Source organism: Biomphalaria glabrata, chromosome 14 (assembly GCF_947242115.1).
Source record: "Biomphalaria glabrata chromosome 14, xgBioGlab47.1, whole genome shotgun sequence".
NCBI classification, from domain to species: domain Eukaryota; kingdom Metazoa; phylum Mollusca; class Gastropoda; family Planorbidae; genus Biomphalaria; species Biomphalaria glabrata.
This window is the reverse complement of record NC_074724.1, coordinates 25687485-25704429: the sequence shown is the minus strand read 5'-3', so window position 1 is coordinate 25704429 and position 16945 is coordinate 25687485. Positions and strand designations below refer to the sequence as shown.

General features: G+C 38.6%; 1 protein-coding gene across 6 annotated transcripts in view; it reads right to left on the bottom strand.

Annotated features, from left to right (window-relative positions):
• Positions 1-16945, bottom strand: part of LOC106072553 (hemicentin-1-like) — a 73543-nt gene that overhangs the window by 17826 nt on the left and 38772 nt on the right. For all 6 annotated transcript variants that reach the window (XM_056009717.1, XM_056009718.1, XM_056009720.1 and 3 more), the window contains 6 exons: positions 16046-16179; positions 14797-14914; positions 12833-13029; positions 10613-10757; positions 9363-9556; positions 8227-8360 (listed from right to left, as the gene is read on the bottom strand). In XM_056009717.1, the coding sequence (XP_055865692.1) occupies positions 8227-8360; positions 9363-9556; positions 10613-10757; positions 12833-13029; positions 14797-14914; positions 16046-16179 (922 nt within the window). The remainder of the gene's footprint in view (positions 1-8226; positions 8361-9362; positions 9557-10612; positions 10758-12832; positions 13030-14796; positions 14915-16045; positions 16180-16945) is intronic.

Sequence of the window (16945 nt, the reverse complement as noted above, 5' to 3'; positions counted from 1 at the left end):
CCATTGCTAAAGAGAGGGAAAGAAAGGAAGCTGAAATAGCTATCGCTAAAGAAATCACGGAGCGAGAAAAGGAGCAACAAATTACAGCGAGAGAAAAGATAGCCGCGGACAAAGAGAACGAGGCCGCACGCCAGGCTTCTTCCGAGTCTCGCCCGGCTAGCCCAGCATCCTTTCAAAGTTCCTTGAACGGTCTACCCCACATGCCAATGGAGCACTTCGACGACAAGACGGAGAACATCGAAGTTTATCTTGTCCGATTTGAGGAAGTAGCACGCTTTTACGGTCTGCCGGAGGAGAAATGGTGCTTCCGGTTATCCCAATGCCTCCGAGGCAAAGCCTACGAGGTTTACTCCAAACTTCCCTCCGGCCAGAGAGAGGACTACACAGCCCTCAAACAGGCGCTACTCGTCCAGTTCGAGTTGACCGCCGAGGCCTACCACAAAAAGTTCAGAAGTTCCCGCCTCGAACGCAGAGAGACCTACGGCAACCTCTGTGAGAGGCTGGACAAGTACCTTGTCAGGTGGCATGCCCTCAGCCAATTGCCAGAGACTTTTGATGGCCTAGCATGCCTCATACTCTCTGAGCAACTTTTGGAGTGCATGTCCCCAGAGGTCAGAGTTTATGTCAAGGAGCAACAAGCAACAGCGCCCGCTGACATAGCTTCCGCCGCTGACCGGTACTTGAACGCCCGTAAGGACTTAAAAGGTAAAGCAACCGCGACAGACCAGCAAACAGACCAACCAACTTCTCCTGCCCAGTCCAACCTTGCTCCTAAAACTCCCCAGCAAAACCAGGCACCAGGTCGGCAATCAGTCCCCCATAGCCACAATAACCGCCCCAACCACCAGTCTCGCTATAACCAGGCCAACTACTCTCAGCGGGACTCACGTCATGGCGCGCGTGACAGTAGACCCACTCCACATCGGCAGCAGCAGGCCCCACGGACCCTGTCAATGGTGGCGCCGGTCCCTCAACCCTCTGTGATTGATCCATTTGACCAACCAGAGGAGGACACATACGTCGTCTCCACGATGGCCGTGGTTCCTCAACCCACTGCCATTGATCTCGGCCAACCAGAACTCCCACCAGTGCTACCTCACCCCATCTCTTCTCCTCCGGGAGTAGAGAACATTCTGGCTAACGGTGTCGAAGTTTTGGGCCTATACGACTCAGGCTGTTCGTTCGGCGCGGTTATCAATAAGACGCTGATTGACCCATCGGATCTCACTGGTGGAACAGTGACAATCCAGTCCATAGACCGTGGCACTCCTCCGCAGGTTCTACCTGTCGCGAGGGTCCACGTGGAGTGCAGATACGTACATGGCACCATCGACGCCGCCGTCATGGACACGCCAGTATATGACTTCATTCTAGGCTCCAAATATGTCCCTCTTGGAGAAGTCAACAAGCCATACTTTTCTCTGCCCGTCGGTAGATCGACGAAGCAGAAACGTGGCAGCAACCAGCCGGTTGGAAGCCCTGGTCGCCACACTAATACGCCTAGTCCCGACTCATCAGCGAAGCTCAAACCACACTACCCTGGCATTGACACTGCTAGGAAGTCACGAGTTAAGTCGTATACCCATGCTCGTGAGGGTCTACGTGACCCAGGCTACTCAGCCAAAATTAAGCAACATTCCTCTGGCATTGACAGTGTCAGAATGCCCCGAGGTAAGATGAACCCTTGCTCTCGTGGACTCACTCCATTTCATGGCTCCTCAGCCACAATTCCTAATCAACCTCCCCCTGGCATTGATAGTGTCAGGAAGTCACGAGGTAAGCCGAACCCTCGCGCTCGTGAAAACACTTTTCACCATGGCTCCTCAGCCACCATTTCAAATCAACCTTCCCCTGGCATTGATAGTGTCAGGAAGTCCCGAGGTAAGCCGAACCCTCGCGCTCGTGAAAACACTTCTCACCATGGCTCCTCAGCCACCATTCAATATCGACCTTCCCCTGGCATTGACCATGTCAGGAAGCCACGATGTAAGCCACATTATAGCACTCGTGGGGACGTTCTCCGGCAGAACTCCACATTCTTTATCAGGCCACTCTTCCCTGACATTGATCGTGTCAGACGATACCGAGGTAAGCTGACTACTTACTCTCGTGAAGAAGCGCCTCACAGCGGCTTCGGAGGTAAGCCCCAACGAGCACACGTGCCTTGGGCACCCCGCCTAAGCCCCAATCACCCTCCCCAATCCGCCCCAGGAAGGAATTATTACTCACCCAATCGCCCAATCTACTCTCCCGAGCAACCCCAAATGTTTCACCCAGGTGACTACATACTCAGGGACGGAAAGTAGACCACGGACAGACTTGGACAGACTCTCCTCCTGGCATGGATACCCCTTTATTTTCCAGATTTTTTTTTCTAATGCTGTGATAACAACTGATCTTAAAGTTAGAGTGACATCAGTCTGCTCGCACTTTATGGATCTTTCTGCGATAGATCCATCTTGGCGGCGGCGTATGTGACAAGTCAAAAACTCGCTGTCAGAGTCACTCAAAATTATCACAGCATTAATTATTATTTTTCATCATTTATTTATTTTATTTTAATTATTTCCCCGTCCTAACCCCAATTTCTTCACCCGCGCCACCTTTTCCTCTCCAGGCTAGACTTAGTTGACCACATTGGAGATAGCTAAGGCGCGTCCTTTCATTTATCTGCCCTTGATCGGGGAAAGGTAGACACACAATCTCTTTTGTCTTATCCGCGGATGTCCGCCGCGATTGACACCCCCCCCCCCTTTGGGTGGAATGTAGGTCACTCTTCCCCCCACGGCTCTCTTTGATCTAAGAGATTACACGGGTCAACATACCGCGTGATACACCAAGGTGCGGCTCTTGTCGGACTTCACCCACGCGTAAGCTAATTCTTAGCCTAGGACGTTTCCTGTGTCCGCCCACATTTCCCAGGCATATATAAGTAGAACCAACTCAAGCCAGACCCTTTTCCCTTTCTCATTCGAGCTGAGCTATCGAGTCTGGACTATATCACTCATTCTTTCTCCTAGAGGAATACCTGGTGCCTCCCTCAGGTGTCTGCCTATTTGTTTGATATCAAGAATCACCTACTATCTATGTGCTTAGTGCTATTCAGCACTGCACTTGCCTACTGAGATCTACTCAACTCTACCACTTGGCGCTATCGGCATTGCCCGCCTATTCGACAGCCCACCTGTCAAGCTATTAGGTGCGACGTCCCTATAGACCAGATCTGTGTGAGACGTCATAGCTACGCCAACCCTCTGCAACTCACTGGACATATCCTGTCAACCACGCTGCCCACGGCAGATCAGCTCTGCCCGCAGTAACCTTGTGCCCACGGTATCCGGCCACCCGCCATACTGTGCCCACTACGGATACTAGAACTTGGGACTGAGACTCCACAAGAACTATATCGCCGGCGTCCCTCTATCCGCTAGAGCGCCACCTCCAGCTGCAGAACCTCAAGCCAGGACACAGCCAGCTGCGACATCAACAGGACAACCAGCTAAGTCAGAGGACAAAGTGACATACTCTCTTATTATGTGCAAGAGTGATGATTAAACATAGAATATACTAGAGATAGATGCAAACCCTCCCCCTTTTTATTATTATATGTATATTTATGTAAATAAATATCCTTTATTTCAACTTTGGTATCTATCTTTCATTGCTTTGTCTCGTTGCGTGTCTGCTCCCGATTCATATGCTGATAAGTGGGGTGTGATAGCATTAAAAATAATCATCCCCTAGACCTAAAACGCGCCAAACACACATCACATTTCCCCACCTGTCACAATGAGTAAAGTGCGAAGCTCGATCGCATTAAGCCCGCTGGCAGCAATTTTCACATTTGGATTTTTATTGCACCGTAACGGTCTCTGACCTATGAAAAAACTGATGGTATCTCCGAATTCCTCATCCTTTTTGCTATAAAAATAAACCTGATTTTAATGTATCACTAGGCTTGGTTAAAATTAAATATGAGGTGAAAGAGGTGTAGGGTAGGTATCGCCAAGCGTACTTTTCCTCGATCGGATTTTTCCCCAGCTAGTAAGCTCGATCGGGTTGATGGAAGGCTCGAGCAGATCCAAGAAAATATGTCTAAAACATGTTTTTAATCTTTAATTTTCACTATGAAGTCATTTTCTTTTTACTCCAGCGCAAGAACACCATCCATTACCACCTTTCTCAGGGTCCACAACTTCAAATAGTCTCTTTTAGCTGATGAGCCATAAGACTTAAAAATAGCCTTAAGCTCATTACCCCTTTCCTTCACTACAGGGTAGTAAAAAATAATAATTCCACACCTCTTGAACCTCATCATGAACTTAGCCTTTGTCAGTTATTAAGAATAGCAAAAAAAAAAAAAAAAGCTAAAACAAATCAAATTAATTCCACTCATCTTATTCATGGTAAACCAGTAACAAAAACCAAAAAACGCAAAATACCTAGGTGTTACAGTATACGAAAAACTGTCATGGAATCCCCATATTAATGAAACTATCAAAAAATCAAACAAAGCATTAGGGTTTATTAAAAGACATTTCTATAAATCAAATAAGAACAGAAAACTAAAATTTTATTCAACCTTGGTTATGCCAATAATAGAATATGCATCCTCTGTTTTGGGACCCCTCAACTCAAGAAAACATTAAGAAACTGGAACAGACACAAAATAGAGCAGTGAGATTCATAACAAACGAATATTCACATTTGACTAGAGTAACATTTTAGTTAAATTACTAAATTTAGAAAGCCTTCAGGACAGAAGACGCAAAAGTAAAGTAGCAATTGAACACTGAACCATAATCCTCAATTACAAAAACAAAATTTAATAAAATACTCAGAAAAACACAAAGACAAAGGCACACTTTACTATATGTGAAAAATGAGGATTATCCTAAAATAAAAGCGGTTTTGAAAAGTTTTTACTTCATTTCCGTAAGAATATTCGACTATGGTCTCTCGGTCCATATCCTACAGGAATTAAGAAATAATTGTATATTTATCAACTTTTTCAGCTATTAGAACAGCGTCGCTTATGTCAGTTTGTTTATATGCATAAAGCTACTTAATAGTAATAAGCCAATGACTTAGAAAACTCTAAGACTTAGATTTTTCCTCGTTCCATAGGATAGGACAAATGTATACAAATGCTCCTTCTTCCCTAGTGCTATTAGAGCATTAAATGGGTTGCCTGAGCTAGCCAGGAAAACCAGTGACTTGGCAGAATTTAAGTCATTGGTTAATATGCATGACTAAATTCCCGAACGCGTAGGACGTAATCATCTTCTTTGTTTTTTAAGTAACTTCTGTATTATATAAGATAAGATAAGATAAAACTAATGAGAAATACATGAAATTGCCAGTATTTGTTGTAAAAATTACAATGAGACACAACATTTAAATACGCGTCCTCTGCTGTGCACTCTTCAAGAAAACAAAGAAACTAGAGGGGAAGCAAAGTGTGGCATTTTGATTTTGGCCTATTGCAAATGGATATTGTTATAAACCTGGTGGTGAGGGGTAGAGGGGTAGTGGCGTGTGTGTAGTCAGCCGACGCAAATCACCCAGGCCAGCGCTAGACGAGCGGTCAACCGTGACGAGTTACGACGGTCAGCCGAGTCGAGTGTCAACATGACGGTTCGGGAAGGATCGCCGTCGTGAACAGAGCTCAGGAGCTTCACGAGGGATGTAGTCATGTGACGAAGCTAGAAACGTCGAGCGATGTTCAGTCCGGTTCTAGAAGGCCAGTAGGGACCCTATATAAAGAGCGGAGGTGTCACAGTCAAGACGGTTTAGAAAAGGGGCTCAATACAGCAAGGTTCACGACAGAAAGTTCACGACAGGGCTCAGAACACTGTCGACTACAGCACAGTTCAACGGTGTGGTTCTGTACGGAGCATTACGACGGTTTGGTGCGGAGTACTGTCAAGTACAGTTGAAACGACTGGCGTCTTGATCTTGGTCTGCAATCGAGTCCGACACAACGAGCCTAGTGTTTGAAGTCAGTCCTGAACAGTTGAACCCAGTGCAAGCCCGGAACAAGACGGAGAGGCCAGTGCAAGAGTTGATACGGCGGTACGGTGTTATCGGAGAGATATTTGTACAGTGTACGTGTTGCCAATTGTACAGTATTGGCTATTATTTATTGACATTAAACTGTTACGTTATTTTGGAGCCCTCAGTTGTCAAGTTCTTTAAGTTGGTGGTGTATGGTGCAGTTTGCAGAGAGCCTGGATAGTGAGATTCGTAACAATATATACACTTGATTAGAGCAACACCATTAGTACAATCACTCAATTTAGAGACACTTCAGGACAGAAGACAAAGCAGTAAAGTATGCAATGATACATAAAACACCTAAGAATAACTCATAAATACAAAAAAAACAACAACAACAACAAAAATAACCTAATACAATACACAAGACACATTACTTATTCCATATGGTAGAACGAATTTAAATAAGTGCTCTTTCTTCAATACAGCCATTTGTGCTTGAACCGCTTCCTTCAGAAACGAAGATAATTAGGTCCTAGCACAAACTTCCTGCAAGATTGCAGAGCATGGCGACGGTGGGGTTTGAACTCGTGATCATCCTGACTACAGTCCAGAGTGCATACCTAACAACCTAACATATGACTTTAAGCCTCTAAATAACAAGCACGAATAGATTTACACATGAATACGTAAATAACTTAAGTATATATTTTTTTAAAGAAATGTCTGTAATTTATAAGATAAGAGAGATACGAATTAAGATAAATAAAAACTTTTCTTTTTACAAAGCTTATATCAACTCACTCTGTCTTTTTGTCTGTTTGGTAACAATTTCAACCACGTTATTTCTCCCACACCCATTTTCGGATCAAGTTGAAACTTTACACAATTATTCATTGGCGATGGCAATACAGAAATAAAAAAAAAGATTAGTCAATTAATTACTGGCAATTTAATTATTCTGTTTGATACTAAAAAAAAGGGGATAAATCCTTCAGTATTCAAAGATATGGCTCAATATGTGGGGTATTGTCCTCTTATATTAGATAACTGTATACGTTTTTTTCTCCCACACCCATTCTCTGATCAAGTTGAAACTTTCCCCAATTATTTATTTATATGAATCAATAAAAAAATGACCAATGAGTCAATTAATTTTAGGTAATTAATTATTTTGGTTGCTATCGTAAAAAGGAAGTAACTTCTACACTATGGACATACATAGTTGTAGATATGGATCTTTTCCCCCAAGATAAGCTTTTTTTTTTAAAGCATTTTCATATTTTTGCTTGTAATTTATTTCTTGATTTGGTAGTCTTCTTTGGAACGTTTCATTAATAGCCACAAATAAAATACAGGACTTAAACATAAGGCCCTAATATGTCTCAAATGAAGTTCAGTTAGAGCATAAACACACTGGAATTCTGGGAACACATTCGTGGGTTGGTTGAGTAAAGCTCAATCCAGTTCTATTGTTCACATGTAAAACCTGTTATAGACAGTACTTCGTTCATTTACATCACTAGTGAGTCTATTCATTAATATTCTAAAGTCGAATGAGGATTATTTATATGCACTTTATAATTCAGTACATTGCGATATTGAAATTGTTTTTTCTCCTATTCGTTCCGAGAATTCCTACTATATAGCAATCCCCGGATTACGCTGGAGTATTGGCATCACTAGACCACAAGTCTAGAATTTACTAACTAGTAATCACAGCACGATACCAGATCTTAATCGAAACATATTCACACGTAGACCACAGCGTTACGCTAGTTCATCGTATTTCCTTCTTAAATCAAGTTTGAACAAATGTTGACGTGAAGCAGTTTGAGTGTTATCTATTGACACACCACTCTTTCAAGTCATTGGTTTCTTAATATTGTTCCCTAAGGTACTAGCCATCTATCAGTTTTAAATCTTATGAGTTATTAGATATTGTAGCAAATGATCTTGGCAGGCTAGAATTTTGACAAGTCAGCAGCAAAGAAAAAAATTTAAAGAGATATTTGGGTATTTCCCGATTTGGGTGGCAGTTTTTACTTTGATAGTTTTAGGTTTCGGCTGTAGCATAGACATACGTGAGAATCAATATATATAATTCTCTTCTTCCCTCAACAGTGTAAACGAGAAGAAGTAAAGTCGGCCCTGCAAAATAGCGGCGTACCGCCGGTCAACTAGTATATATATATTTTATCTACAGAGAATCATATAAGAACTACTTACAGACTCAGTCAAATGTCTGTATTCCACATTGAAATTTTGCTGTTCCCCTCCATTGAAAGCAGCAAACCAAAATATTTTCACAGAGTTGTGTGTGATGTCTACTGTGGTTATATTGGTCACTGGTTGGGGTGGACCTGCAAGGGAATATAAAATGCAGTTGAATCTTTCTCTCTTTAGTATCAAATATTGTAATATATTTTTTTTTTGAATATTCTTTTAGCACTAATTAGTCATTTTAAAATGATTATTGTGTCACTGAATAATTACACTGTTATTTTATTTTTCCGTCATTCCACTATCATTCCACTCTCATCTTGTATAGCACCATACATTTTTCTAAGTATTTTCCACTCCCAAGTATTTAGCAGATTTTCTGTTGTTTTTTGTCAGTGTTCAGGTCTCACTTTCATACATGGCTTATTATGGCTTAGTATCTCCTTTGTATTCCTTGATATTGTTTAAAATGTTGTAAAATGTTTTACATGTTTCGAATGTTCCTTCAGAGTTGAAGATAATTACTTCCTAGTCCAAACCTCCCGCAGGACAACAGGGGATGGGAGTGGGCAGGGCTTGTACCCTGGACCATCAATAAATCTGAATGACAGTCCAGCGAGCAAACCGCATGACCAGGCAGCCATCCTTAAGTGCTATAGAATACTCTGTTGCCTCCTACTGTCCCTTTCTTTATTTTAATGGATGATCTCAGGGCAGTGGACATCAATAGACCTCATTTACCAATCATAAACAAACAACATTTAGCCACATGATAATATTGATAAAACAATGAAAATTATGTATCATGTGACAGCCTTTATGGATTGCGTAATTTGTATAGAAGATATAGAGAACCACGTGACAAAATGTTGTTTGTTTACGATTGGTGAATGAGGTCCATTGGGAAGAACTATAAGCATTGCTGGAGACAGATTCCTATGGAAACAGCTTACCAACCAAAAGCCAAACAGAGCAGGAGAATCTAAGTCTGTTAGATTTTTGTTTACTTATTTTAAGAACTTCACATGTATGGTGACACATTCATTGAGAGTTACTAGTGGCATAGTTGTGGAAGAATGGAAAAATAACAACGTTAGAACTAAATGTCAGTAGCAAAAACAACAGGACCAGTTTCTACTTACCTCTGGGTCTGATGATAAATTGTAAATCTCTTTTAAATTCTGAGGATTCAAATGTCATTTTAAAAGTTCTATCTTTGTCATTCATGTCAAGTGTTCTAATGACAGTAAATGTAAATTTTGTCAGGTAATCTTTCCCATCATACTTGCTAGACTTTGTTATGGTGATATCTTTGTTTTTTTCTTCTGTACGTGAGCTGAAAGTTGAAAGATATTCAGATTTCAAATTATGCATTACTAAGGATTTAGCATTGATTATTTTGAGCAATATTTATCAATATAAAATAGATGCTATAGTTTGTATTGAATGTGTATAAAAGTTAGCTATGTAACAACTATTCAGACAAGTCACAAAATTACATTGGAAAACATTGATAATCACTTAATATCTACAATCCTGAATTCCTTTCTGCGTGGAAGAAATGAAGAACAAGGTACATAAAAATAAAAGAGAAAAGTGAAGCCTATTACAAGTTTTCCCCATTTTGACCAATATTTTTCACCTCAAAATTGGATGACGGAGAGCACGGCTGAGAAAAAAAAGAGGGGGGGGGGGATGAGAACAAGTAATCTTTTTCTCTTTAAACATTCTATACATTTGACTACATTTATGTGTCTGTATTTTTTACACACGTCAATATCTGGTGTCATTAAAATAGTGGAATTCTTTTTTTCTGTAGCTTTGTTTTGATTTTGCCCCTCATTTTGCCCTTCATTTCCTAACCATGGCCACCGCTTCACATATATTTGGTGGAGTCAACAGGTCTTTCAATGTAGTCGAAATTCCTGCATCAGGTAACTGTTTATTTCTATCAGTTGCATATTTCTGGAAAAATGTCATTGACGAAACTAATGCTCTCGAACTTCACAAGATGGCTGTAAGCTTTGTTTGCGAACATTGGGATAACTCTGGTGACGCCTTGTCCGTTGTTCTTACTCATAGAAGCAGTCATATACTCTGCTCAACAATACGCTGCCTACATGAATTCTTCCGGTAAATAGCGGCGTATGCTACGCCGTGGGTCCACTAGTGTGAATAAAAAGAAGAACTTAATCACAAATGACTTAGAAACTATTCATCAGCTCTCCTTGGTTTCTTTGTGCTGAATATTCTGGACTACTTTAGAACAAAATGATCAGTACGAAATTTAAACTCCCTTTAAAATTTTGGAGAGGTTTCCAATTCCTTTATGTTAGATCCTGTTTACTATATGGATCTCTAATCTCATTTATATTCTGAATGTAATACTTACATATCATTGACCATTGAAATAACTCTGATCACTTCAGGTTCTGGGAAAGCTTTGATCACAAAAGAAAAACTTAAGCTTTTGGACATTTCCCAAACATATTCTGGTTCCAAAGCTAAGGCAGGAATGGCGGATGAACTTGGTGGACCTGAAGAATAAGTGAATACATTGAATACAAAAATAATTCTTAATATGTCTAGTGGCATAAATGTCAACATATTTCTAAAGAGAAAATTGAATGTTATCTTTAAAGATGAACAGCTACAAAAAAAAGTCAACATAATAAAATAGTTGCTATGAAAATTTTGGTGTCATTAGGTTTTATCTAACTTTGTGTAGTTTACAAGCAACAAATTGGCTGAGGTCTGCCTGGCAAAAAGAAAATTATTGTTTTCAATATTTCTATACATGTTCTTGTATCAGTAGTTGAGTAATTAAAAATTTTTTTTTTTTTTGAAAAATCAACAACTTGCAAAGTTCATCAATGTTTGCTTTGGTAAAAAAAAAAAAGGTTTCAACAAAAAGTTCCATTAGTGAATGGAATCTAACAGCTTTTAACTCCTGAATTTCTTTTTAGTTTAGACTATAACCTAGTGGGAGCATCTTAGAAGCATACATTTTGATTCTTTCAAAGCCTCACCTATCTTTAGATTCTGAAAAAACTAATGCCATCCTATCATTTTTTTTCTGACATCTTTCTTTGTTTTCTTCCACTTCTGTATGCTATTGAATTAGTTTTGAAAGGCCATTTGATCCTTTCATGCATTAATATTAAATAATCAAATAACCTTTTTGGCTTTAGTATTTCATTTGTTAAGTCTTCCTGTATGACTAGCTAGGAAGTTAATTTAAACATATTATATTGTAAAGTTCTTCACTATTCAGGCTCTCTGCAAACTACACCACACAACCAATTTAAAGAACTTGACAACTCAGGGCTCCAAAGTAACATAAAAGTTTAATGTCCAATAAATCACAGCCAATACTGTACTATTGGCAACATGTAACACTGACTGTAAAAATATTTCACTGTCAACAATGTTACCGCCGCATCAACTCTGGCATTGGCCTCTCCACCTTGTCCCGGATTTGCACTGGGTTCAAATGTTCAGGTCTGACTTCACACACTGGGCTCATTGTGTCGAACTCGATCACAGATCAAAATTAAGATGCAGTCTCATACTAGCGAGGTGTCTTGACTGTACTTGACAGTAATCCACACCTAACCATCACAATGTGCTGTACAGTACCACACAGCTGAACCAAATCTTCTTCTGTAGTGAACTGGACTGTAGAGAACCTTGCTGTTTTGACTGGGACACCTTCGTTCTTGATATAAGGTCCCCACTGGCCTTCTAGAACCCGATAGAGCGTCGCTCGACCATTCTGGTTGATCACATGACTAGGTCTGACGTGACTTGCCTGAGTACCATTCACAACACAGATCCTTTCCTTACTGTCGTGTACTGTCACTCGTCATGGCTGGATGTCGCAACTCGTCATGGTTTGCCACACTTCTAGCACTGGCCTGGGGTTTATTTGCGGCAACTAATAACACACACAGCACTACACCTGTGTCACCACCAAGTTTATAACAATATATATATATATATAGCCATATATCACCCATGCCCTGTGAGTCTTAATTTGCGTATAACTAACATTGTCACTGACATAGTGTGTTAGAAGCAATTAAACAAAATAATGTAATAATATAATGTTATAAATAAAGTGAATGCATGAATGTAATAATGTTATGTCCTGCACATGTGTGATCTTTTGGTAGTGTCTAATGTAAGAAGCACACGATGTCATGAATGACTATTAAATGTATCTCAAGAAGAATAAGATGCAGCATTAGGGAACGAATTTATGTAAAAATGCTTTTGAAACACAAATTCAAAGGTTAATTTTATTAATGAAATGAATGGACTATATTTTGTATGTTCGTGTGCTAAGGTAAAAAACTATATTTACATAGAGCAGATCTATCATCTTAGAATTAGATCTAGAGACTATAATCAGCTATTGTTATAAATCAAGAAAATCTTAGAACTCAGGCTGTCATTAGCATACCCACAAGTTAATAAGATGTACACACACACACAATGAACAGGTGGACTGTACACACACAGTGAACAGGTGGACTTTACACATAAGATAAATTTACTTTGAACTAAAATCTTTTTTTTAAAAAAGATTATAGAAAACAATGTAACTCACACATGACAAGGATGTTTATCTTTCTCTCCACTGAGCTGACAATGTTATGGCCTTCACAAGAATACATCCCACTGTTTTCACATTGAACAGAGTTCAGAGTGTAGGAATTGGTGTAATTGTTTTGTAAAACTCTGCTTGAGACTTGGGGTGAAGGTTTTCCTTCTTCTGACACCAAAACTCCAGTTGGAGAGTTCCAGCTGGGGAAGTATAAGATTAAGTTTTTTTTTCTCTTTATATATGTCTTAGTTATTGATGCAATCAAATTGTATATATGTGACAAAGAATTATTTTTTTTAAAAGGTCAATAGTAAGAATCATTTGAACATTGTGTAAAATCTTGCCAGGCATCCATATCAAGGCAATATTATGTTTCTTCCAGCTGTTAGCATCCTAACAGATTTCTGAACAAGATTTTCTTTGGCCTCACGCATCTTCCACAGTTTGGTGTTTGATGTCATAAATATTGTAGCATTATCACCATACTATATGTTTATTCTATTTCTCAAATTTATTATGAAAATAAATAAATGTTTAATAAGTTGTTGTTTTTTTGTCTTGCTAGTATTAAAGGAAAAGAGTTCCAGACTGGTTTTTAAGTGAGAGAATAGCTGTCAGTGCCTGGTTCAACTTTTTGATTGTTTGACATCTTCTCTGTTCCTCCTAATACATTTATTACTTTCCTGTCCCAGGGTACAAGCTGTAGGTGTACATTTCAAGGCCTAAAGGTTGATGTTTGAATAAGTTACACTGTGGCTCTGTTAGTAGATGAAATTTAGAGATATCTTGATTATCTACTAATTTTGTTAATTAAATTGTTCTTAGTTACAATAATAATAATAATTTGTGGCCTAGTTATATAAAATACTGCCTTGCCTCCACCTGCTCAAAGTATTTTTAAAGTGATAATTGGCTTGCGCAGACCAATACCACTCTTTAAACTAAATGCACAGTGGCACAGAAGTCTGAGACGGCAGTGAACAACAGATAGTCATAGGCTTTATATCAGAATTTCCATCTCCTAGATTGCTGACCAAAGCTATAGAGCCCAGTCTGACCATTGGCCAAATTGCTAATTTAGGTAAGATTCATCACCAAATTAGAGCCTATTATTAGTAGTATTATACCTAGATCTAGATCAAGACTCTGAAACGTGACGTAGAAGGTAAAAGGCCCATATGGCGCAAATATATATGTGAACAGAGATTTAACTAAAGAACCACAACAACAATTTGAGTAAAATAATTGCAACTAGATAGACCTTACAATTTGTCAATATAGGTAATTACAATTACGTGCCATGAAGTGAGCGCTTCAGTCTTGAAGTAGAACTAAGAAAAAGACTGAGACAAAAACAACCAAAGCTTCTGGGGGCCATCGCAGACATCAATCACACATGTGGACTACACAAGAGTCAAAGAGACTAGATTATAGTCGCCAAAGATTTAGTATATAAATCCAGACTATAGGGATAAAGGAAAAAAATCCATTCAGATACACTAATTTACATGAAACTTTGAAATAACTCCCAAATGAATAAATCCCAAGAAATGGAAACTTATTCTTGGAAAATATTTCTTAAGTCAATACAATGCAGTGTGTCATTTACTGAATTAATTTTTTTTCATACTGTGCTTGTGTATAACTGTTTATTTTGTGTATCAACTACCTAATTAAAATATATTCATAGTATTCCTTTCCAGAGAGTAGTAAAGTGCTAGGCTTCCAATTCTAGAGGTCCAGGGTCCAAATCTCAGTGAAGACTTGGATTTTAAGGACGCCCCTGAGTGCACCTTACTCTAATGGGTACTTTAGTTGGGGAAAGTAAAGGGGATTGGTTGTTGTGCTGGCTACATGACACCCTGCTCATGAACTGTTGGTCTAAGAAACAAATGACCATTACATCATCTAAGAGAGGGTACTTACTTACTAAAGCAGAACATTGTTATTTAGTTGTTTAAACTTACGTGATCTTTGGCACTGGTTTAGCATCTATGGTACAGTAAAGTCTAACTTGCTCATTCTCTACAACTCTGCTACTGTCTTCTGTCTTCTCATTAACCCTGACCACAGGGGTATTGATGTCTAAAAAGAAAATCAAAGTGAAAGATGTGAAGGCTATTATAGGGCTAACTTAAGATGTTTTCTTATATAAATGGTGAGACAGAAAGATCAGAGTGATGATATGCTAAATGGTGAGACAGAAAGATCAGAGTGATGATATGCTAAATGGTGAGATAGAAAGATCAGAGTGATGATATGCTAAATGGTGAGACAGAAAGATCAGAGTGATGATATGCTAAATGGTGAGACAGAAAGATCAGAGTGATGATATGCTAAATGGTGAGACAGAAAGATCAGAGTGATGATATGCCAAATGGTGAGACAGAAAGATCAGAGTGATGATATGCTAAATGGTGAGACAGAAAGATCAGAGTGATGATATGCCAAATGGTGAGACAGAAAGATCAGAGTGATGATATGCTAAATGGTGAGACAGAAAGATCAGAGTGATGATATGCTAAGTAAATCCATGTGTTTTTTTTTATAGCAGTTCATTTCAATTAGAGATTTAAACTTGTATTTTAAGTCTTTTTTATTTTCTGGTTCATTCTGGCAACTTCTTCCTCACAATAATGATAGATGGAAGGAAACTGTTTTAGATGACTTTTTCCTAGCACACAGAAATGATATTTACCTTTGTGTTTTCCTGGGTATTTTATTAGTTTGTGTTTTTGTATTTGTAAATTATGATGTTTGAGTGTTTTATGGATTATTGCTATTTTACTTTTCAAGTTTTCTGTCCTGGAGTGTCTCTAAATTTAGTGGTTTTATCAATGAAATTAGGAAAAATAATATAATGTAAAAAAACAACTAAATGCTATTTGAAATTTTTGTAAGCAATATACTGTATTAAAAAAGTAAAAGTAAAGTTCCCTTTTCAGACCTTGTGGTTCTAGGGCAGATGATGTAAAGGTCATCTGTTTCTGTGGCCTTCGATTAACAAGGGTGTCATGTGGCCAGCACAACGACCAACCGCCTTTACTTTTCCCTAACTAATGTCAGGGACCCATTAGAGATGGGTGGACTCAGAGGCGCCTGAAGATCCCAAAATTAAAAATCCTGGTATCCGGTTCGGAAGCCAAGTGCTTTACCGCTCAGTCACCACGCCTCAATATACTGTATTGCTTCAATCAAATGTCAACATTTACTTACAATGAACTTCTAGTTGAAACTCTTTATAAGTTTCTCCATATTTGTTGGTACCAGTACATCTGTAAGTTCCTTGATCTGTTTGTTTCACTTTCAGGTTTAAAATGTGAGACTCACTCAGTTGTACTGGACTGAAACTGGATTTAGTATAGATAATAAATATACACATTTGTTTCATTAAGAAGGTCTTTTGGTAGAATATTTCTAATTGCTAATTCTATTAATTTAAACAAGTAACATACAAAAAAATAATTTTTTATAACCAAAGCTAAGATTAAATTTAAATGTATCAATTATTTTGAATCAATCATGCAATTAATTTTTAATAGATCTAGATAAACAATAATAAATTTGTCAGTTGAAACATTTTTATCTTTTTCTTTTGTTTAGCACAGATTTCATGCTTTTAGCGTGCTCAAAGCATTTTGATCCAATCACTTGTTAAAACAATTGGGGGAGAGGTGGGGGTATCTGGGAGACGGCTTTTCAAAATCAATTTTTTTTTAAAGTTGCTCCAGTCTGAATTCAAAATTAAGGGCTCAAGTCTCCATGATGGAAGGCACACGCACAAGAAACTTAGCAAGCCAAGTAATTATGAAAATAGAAGGCTTTATAATTATCTATTGTTAGTTTCCAATTTTATCCAACACATATCTCCCTATAGGGTAGTACTGTCTCTAAAAAAAAAAAAAAATTAATAAATTATGACTAACTGATAAAAGAATTGGTCAATTTTTCAATTGATGAATTCATAATCAATGAATTATTTGCAAAGTTAACTTGATCTGAGAATGGGAAGTGGGAGAAATAACGTGTACAAGATTTCATCTAGACTGACAGAGTGAGCTAATAAAAGCTTTGTAAAAAAAACTGCAGCATAATACTAAATGTTTAAAAAATGTA